This window comes from Muntiacus reevesi, chromosome 6, assembly GCF_963930625.1.
Source record: "Muntiacus reevesi chromosome 6, mMunRee1.1, whole genome shotgun sequence".
Taxonomy (NCBI): Eukaryota; Metazoa; Chordata; class Mammalia; order Artiodactyla; family Cervidae; genus Muntiacus; species Muntiacus reevesi.
This window is the reverse complement of record NC_089254.1, coordinates 101,794,483-101,801,763: the sequence shown is the minus strand read 5'-3', so window position 1 is coordinate 101,801,763 and position 7,281 is coordinate 101,794,483. Positions and strand designations below refer to the sequence as shown.

At 61.3% G+C, this 7,281-nt stretch overlaps 1 protein-coding gene across 1 annotated transcript; it reads left to right on the top strand.

Annotated features, from left to right (window-relative positions):
• The first annotated feature begins 1,743 nt into the window (after window positions 1–1,743).
• NOBOX (NOBOX oogenesis homeobox) lies at window positions 1,744–6,722 on the top strand. The gene is made up of 8 exons (XM_065938524.1): window positions 1,744–1,873; window positions 2,492–3,034; window positions 3,425–3,531; window positions 3,851–3,954; window positions 4,441–4,514; window positions 4,739–4,970; window positions 5,448–5,746; window positions 6,427–6,722. Exons 1-8 carry the CDS (start codon window positions 1,744–1,746, stop codon window positions 6,720–6,722), a joined length of 1,785 nt encoding a protein of 594 aa, XP_065794596.1.
• Window positions 6,723–7,281: the final 559 nt, after the last annotated feature.

Genomic DNA, 7,281 nt, shown 5'->3' with positions numbered 1-7,281 from the left:
CGCCCGCTTACCTGTGGCCTCCGGGGCTCCTGCAACTGTGTCCATCCGAGGCATGTAGACTTCGCCCCGTGGCCTGGCTGCTTCTAGCTCGGGGCTCTAGTGAACCTTCCAATCCGCACGGGGTCTTGGGGGCTTAGGCTTGGGGGAACCTCAGTGGAGCAGTGGTTTGGAGCTCACAGAATAAGTGACTCCCTAAGTCGCCTCCCCGGGTTCCCAAGGAAGGACTCCGTCTCACCGGAGCCCAGTGCCAAGGCCGGCCTTGGAGATGGTGGGCGCTGATGACCGCAGCAGCCTCCCGGACGCGGGCCCTGGAGGCGGGCCGTCGCCCACGCCCCGCGTGCATCGGCCCCCACCCCGGGGAGCGGCGGGGGCGCGCAGCTGCGTGGCCCCGGGCCTCGCGCCTGCAGCTGCCCCGCGCGCCGCCCTCCCGGGCGGGCCTCGCGGACGCACACCTGCCCGCGCCGAGGCTTCTTTAGGCGGCGGGCGGCCCGTGCGGGAGTCCAGGCCATGGAGCCTACCGGGGAGCTCGGCCGGGAGTTGCGGGGTGAGTGCGCGGGAGCCCGGGGGCCCAGCGGCCAGGCCTCTAGAGCTCGGGAGGGTCGGGGCTGGGCGCTGAGGGGGATTCGAGGGGGTGTCACGGGCCAGGGAGCACCCTTCCTTTTTGGGGTTCGGATCTCTCTACGCGCAGAGAAGGAAAGAGGGTTGAGGCTCTGCTGTTCTAGGTCCCAAGACCCATCACCTTTCTTACCAGGGCCTATCACCCTCATTTGTTGTTCTTCCGTCGCTCAGCCGTGTCCGACTCTGCGACCCCATGAACTGTAGCCCACCAGGCTCCTCTGTCCATGGACTTCTCCAGGGAAGGACACTCTAGGCAAAGCGGTGCCATGCCCTTCTCCAGCGGGCCTTCCTGACTCGGGGCTGGAACCGGGTCTCTTGCATTGGCAGGCGGATTCCTCACCGCTGAGCCACTTTAGGAAAGCTATCCCCCTGATCCGCTGGCGTTAGTGACCACCTACTGTGTACCAGGCTTGCTAGGCTCCAGTGCGCCAAAAATACTGTAAAACCAGTCTGTCCCTTCTTCCGCATTTCGCTATCCAGCCTCGGCTTAGTCATGGAGTAGAAGCCTGCAAACCCTGTCATTGCACACTAGGAAACAGTCTGACAAAGCACCTTAGCCCGTGACCTACATCTTTCTTTACACACTGTTAGAAAGCCGTTCCTTAAGCTAGTCAATCTCACACAACTTTCATTTAAAAAAACAAAAAAACTCGGTCTTGGAAACTTCCCTGATGAAGACTTGGGCTTCCAATGCAGGGGGCCTGGGTAGACCCCCTAGTGGAGGAACTAGATCCCACATGCAGTGGGGGCCAAAACAAAGCACCAGTGAGCATCCACTTAAAAATATTCCAGTTTATTAAGAAATAATACAGCAGCTCCTTGACCTGAGAGAGTTCTGGAGGTTATGAATAAGCTGGTAGAGAAATGAGGGGCAGGTTGGTGACCCTCGGGTGGGCTCCATCTAGTGAACAAGAGCCCTGCGCTGTGAGTTTGGGCAAGTCACTCAACTCTGCCATCCGCATTTCTTCATCTGTTAAAGGGAGAGATGCCTATGCCTTCCTCACAGGGATTAAATGCAGACCAGACTGATCTCTGAAAGGTGCTTAGCACCATGCCCAGGACCTGGTAAACTCCTGATGAATCCGTCATAGCTCAGAAAAGGACAGACAAGCTGGAGGCTGAGTGATGGGAACGTTCAGTGCCCGTCAGGTCACCCAGACCTGTAAAAGGGGGGCTGACCTGGGCCCCAGGCCCTTGGCTGAGGTCCTGCTTTGCAGGGAGGAGATGAGGGTGTGTATAGGGGTGAGGAGGGCCGGTGAGGAGAGAGCCAGTTCTGTGGGAGATGAGGGTAGACATTCCTGTTGGCTCCCCCCTGATGCCCTTGTCCGGGCCCCCGGACACCACTCAGTCCTGCCGTGTGCCTGCTCTGAGCCCTGACACTGTCCAGAGCAGGACTGGGATCCAGTTTGATCAGCTGCAGAGTCTCCATCTCAAACTCACAATCCAGGTGTCTGGGAGAAACCTGGGAACTCCTGGGGAGTAAGTTCCCCCCAAATTAGGATCGCTCCGCCACCATCTAGGTTCACGAGCTCAGAACCCTCATGGTTGCATCTGTGTGCTTTCTCTTTTCCAAGCTAGGTGTGTGCGTATGTGTTAGCAGCTCAGCTGTGTCTGACTCTTTGTGACCCCCTGGACTGTAGCCTGCCAGGCTTCTCTGTCCATGGAATTCTCCGGGCAAGAAGGATTCCCTCATTTGATCCTCACAGTAGCCGAGTTAGGAAGGTACACCGGGAACTGTTACCGCGTTTGCTAAGTAGAGAAGCGAAAGCTTAAGGTCAAACAGGACACCAGTTGCAGACCAGGAAGCAGCACGTCCTCCTGGGCCAGGCTCTTCTTTCTCCTGGGCTGAAGTCGGGGTGCTGGCTCTCCGCAGGCCCAGAGGGTGCAGGCAAGTCCCCCGCTGCCAGGCTGGAGGAGGAGGAAGCCCTGCAGAGGTCAGGCCCCCACACTCAGGACGCCCCAGGCAAGGACGTGCCCCTTTCCTGCAGCATCTCCGGGGAGAAGCGGCCGTCAGAGGCCCCTGGGGAAGGGGCTGGGGCTGGGAGAGCCTGCCAGCGCCCCGGCCCAGGGGCTCTCCGCGAAGCCAGAACCCTGGCCTCGCCTAGACCCCAGCCTCAGGGGCAAGGGCCTCCCTTCCCGGGGACAGAGGGGAGGCCGGGGAAGAGGCCCTACTCTCCAGCCGCCGGCGAGCAGAAACCTAGTACTGTGGGTCCGGCCTCGAAGGCATCTCCCAGCAGAACTAACCCAGCTCGGGCCGCGTACAACCCCGTGCCTTGTGGGTTAGGCCGGGGGTCCTGCCACATGGCCAACCTCCTCAACACACTGGCCCAGAACAACCAAAACATGGAGCAGGGAAAGAGGTCCCCGGAAGTGACCTGCCAGGTCCGGAAGAAGACCCGCACCCTGTACCGCTCGGGTGAGTCCTGAGGTGAAGGGAGACCAGAGGGGCCCTGGGCGAAGGTGGACCCGACAGAGAACGTGGCCCCAGGAGACGGGAGAGCAGTTAGCTTATGCGTCACCTTGGCTGGAACTTCTCTTGACCTCTGCAGGGCCATGACTTCTGACCCTCAGAGGGAAAGGTTGCGTTTTCTTATGGGAACATGGAAGAAACAGGAAAGTAACCACCACAAGCTCCCTGCCACAAAGCCCGAGCCAGAGGAGGCCCCAGCCCACGGGGGGAGCTTAGCCACCAGGCTGTGGGAAGCCCTTGGGTTGGGGACAGTGGTCCCTCCTGGAAGGCGTGTGTTTCTCCTCTGCTTCCCCATCACTGGTGTTCATCCTCAAAGCCAGTGATTTCTTCTTCCAGACCAGCTGGAGGAGCTAGAAAGGCTCTTCCAAGACGACCACTATCCAGACAGCGATAAGCGCCGGGAGATCGCCCAGACGGTGGGGGTCACTCCCCAGCGCATCATGGTAAAGGGTGCTGACTCCCCTGGTCTGGGGGTGGAGGGGAGCCCACGTGCCAGGACTCTGGGGGAGCTTAGCAAGTACTCAGCATCTCCCCAACAGGGGCTGGAGCGAGGCCTCAGCCAGGGCTGTGTTCTTGCCTGTTTCCACCCGGCTGTGGCCTTAGATGATGCAGGGAGGTGACTCAGACCCCACCTAGATGAACGCTTCATACCAGTCTGAGTGGTGGGGGGACCTCTTCAGTCACAGCCATCATGGGCCAGCGGGCCCGAGCCTCAGGCTCTGCCCTGCTCCTCAAGCTCTTCAGGTGTCTTTCCCCCTACAGGTGTGGTTCCAGAACCGCCGGGCCAAGTGGCGAAAAATGAATGGGAAGGAGAGTAAGGATATACCTGCCGGTCCCGCCCCTGCCCCCGCCAGCAACCAGTGCAGGTAAGACTTTCTCCTCTTCCTGGCCCCTCCCCATGGGCAGGAGGTGGGGTCTAAGCCGGGATCCTGGGGTTAGAAGGGGGAAGATGTCGGAAGGCTGGGCATATGATGGGGTGCGTGTGTGTGAGTCGCTTAGCCATTCACCTCTCTGCAACCCCATGGACTGTAACCCGCCAGGTAACCCGCCAGGCTCCTCTGTCCGTGGGATGTCCCAGGAAAGAATACTGGAGCCGGAGGCCATTCCCTTCTCAGGGGCTCTTCCCGACCCAGGGATCGAACCCGGGTCTCCCACATCTCAGGTGGCTTCTTTACCATCTGAGCCAGAGTTGTCAGCTGATATTTAGAGGATTTGGACCAGGTGGGGTTGGGAGTTGCCAGTGCCTCGTAGGGAGACAGACCTTGGATGTGTGGGTGCCTTTCCCTACCTGGAAGCCCCGGTCAGAGTCCAGGAACCCCTTGACCTGCAGCCTCTGATCCGTCTGCCTCTAGCTCTGTGGCCGAGCTGCCACCTACCGAGTCCGCGAACCTGGAGCCTGGGACCCTCCCTCAGGATTCCCTTCCAGGTGAGCCGACCCCCTTCTGAGGGTTGTCTGGGGAAGACGGCAAAGTCAAAGGGCTCGTTCTTGGAAGACCTGGGAGCGGCCAGAGCTCTCCAAGGTTTTTGTTCAGTGGGGCCTCTTCAGGGGGGCCCAGGCCTCTTGCACTCTGACCCCCTCCAGCGCTGCCAAGGTTGTGCCCCCTCCCCATTTTCATACTTTCACAACCTCCCGTGGACTTCTGTTTCCAGAGCCGTCCATGCTGCTGACATCTGACCAGACGCTGGGCTCAAACCTGCAGCATGAGGGCCCCCAGAGACGGCCTGTGACCCCACCACTCTTCAGCCCCCCACCTGTCCGAAGAGCCAACCTTCCCTTTCCCCTCGGCCCTGTCCACGCCCCCCAGCTGATGCTGCCGCTGCTGGATACCCTAGGCAGCGACAGCAGCCACAAGGATGGCCCTTGTGGGTTGTGGGGAGCAAGGTACCTGTCTGCCACTTCACGGGGGGCCATACTGAGCTTCCTGGGGGAGGCACAGAAGGAGAAAAGATGGATGGAGCTTGGGAGGGGAGAGGGTGACTGAGAGATGGGGTTCCCTGCCAGATGGGGTGTCCCACCAGACAGGAATACTGGAGTGGGTAGCCATTCCATCCTTCAGGGGATCTTCCTGACCCAGGGATCGAACCCGGGTCTCCTGCATTGCAGGCAGATTCTTTACCATCTGAGCCACCAGGGAAGCCCCAAGAGAAGCAAGGAGTTAGCAGACGTAGTGAGAGTTAAGGGTGAGGGGGTGGGGAGGGGAAGGATCAGGACATCACAGCCATAGAGGAGGGAGGGTGAGAGAGCTGGAGCAGGAAGAGGAGGAGGCATCAGGCCTAGGGTTCGTGGAGAGGCAGGTTGGGGGGAAGGGCTCCGAATGAAACCGTCGGAGCCTCAGGAAGTTCTCCTCTGTCCCCACAGCATCACTCCACCCCCTGCCTGCTCATACTTAGAGGACCTGGAGCCCCAGGAGTACCAGCCCAGCAGCCAGCCAGGGCTGTGCCCCTTCTCCCAGACCCCACAGACCCAGTTCTTCCAACACCCCCAGCCCCAGTTTCCATACCTGCACCCCTTTCCCTTGCCCAGCTCACTGACTCCACCGCTGCCCGAAGACCCTCTTTTCGCCTTGTCCTGTGGCCCCGGTGGGGGCTCATCCCAGGGCTATTGCCCAGGCCCTCCGTCGGGGCCCGTCCTGCTGCAGCCGCCGGCCGGGAACATGGGTGAGTCGGGGCTGGAAGAGAAGCCCCCCAGTGTTTGAGGAGGGTGACGGGGAGAGAGCCCCAAGAAGGGCTCTTGGTGAAGCTCTTTGTTTCCTGGAGGTTTCAGAGCAGAGTAAGAGAGAGCTTTGTATATGTGTTAGTCGCTTAGTCGTGTCCGACTCTTTGCGAGCCCATGGAGTGTAGCCTACCAGGCTCCTCCATCCATGGGATTCTCCAGGCAGGAGTACCAGAGTGGGTTGCTATTTCCTTCTCTGAGAGAGAGAGCTTTGGAGGGAGGCAAAGCCAAGCATGGAGTCCAGCTCAGCCATCACTAGTTCTCCTGAGCTTCCTGGATTCTGAAGTGGGAATACCATTCCCGTCTCTTTGAGGGCTTGGTGAGGACTAGGAATGAGGGGCGTGAAACACTCGGTGCAGAGTAGATGGCAGCTGATGGGAGTGTCCCCGAGGGGCCACCTGGCCTCTGGGTATCCTGGAGTCACCGCCCGAGGAGACTCAAAAGAAGAAGCGGGGAGAAAGCCTCTGGTTCCGGGGCTCCTCCCGCCCGTGGCCCCACCCCAGGCCCTGGGGACGTGGAGGCGGGGAGTGTGCCTGGCCCGAGGGGAGACCCCCCTGGGTCCTGGCCCGGGTCTCTGTGCGGCAGGGAGGGCCCTTCATGCCGCGCGCTGTGCTCTGCCCCACAGGTCCGGTACCCTGGGCCGACGCCTGCCTGCCAGACTTGCCGTTCCCCGGCGCCTTCTGTCCGCCCGCTCTGGGGGGCCCCCCGGGAGCCGACGGCTGCTTCCTGGACCTGTTCGCCGCCCCCTACGCGCAGGCTTCCAGTAGGCCGCCTTCCCCGGGCCTCGCCCAGGTGCCCGAGAGCACCCCGCCTGCAGCGGGACGCGCCCCGCTCGGCCAGGCCCGGGAGGAACCACCGGCCGCCGCAGGGGAGCGGCCCCCGGCCCCCGAGGAAGAAAACGAGAGTAGCCATGGCCCCTAGTCGTGGAGCCGAAGAACCGAGAGGCCGTCCTGCCGGAGACGGCTGGTGCGCCCCCGAGGAGACGGGGCTCGAAACTGAGGAGAGCCTGGACTCGGGGCTCGTTTTGCCAGACGCTGATTTGAGAAGGAAGGGGCCCGGCCCCATCCGTCCTTCCCCCTCACCTCCGCATGGTGGCCCTGAAGAGATGGAGCGGGGGGCCTGAAGGTTGTATCCGTTTATGTTGTTTCCTTTCCTTGCTTCCCAGATGAGCCCGTGGCCACCGTGAGCAGTAAACCGTCTCCTCTCGGGTTTCTCTCTCTGTAGTTCTGTGTGTCCCTTCTCACGCCGGTGAAGACCACCGCGCCCTGCACTGCCGCCCACTCAGCTGGGCAGTGTGCCCTGGGCGCCCAGGAGGGACTGACCCCCCGGGGCAGGATCGCGAGGAGCCCGCCTCTCCTGCGGGGCGGGGGATGGGGCCTCTTGGGCCTTGTCTTTGGTCCTATCTTTAAGCCATGTTCTCGTCTCAAACCCAGAAGTGAGCCTGAACAAACCTGAGCCTGGGACTTTTTCTGGAATTTGG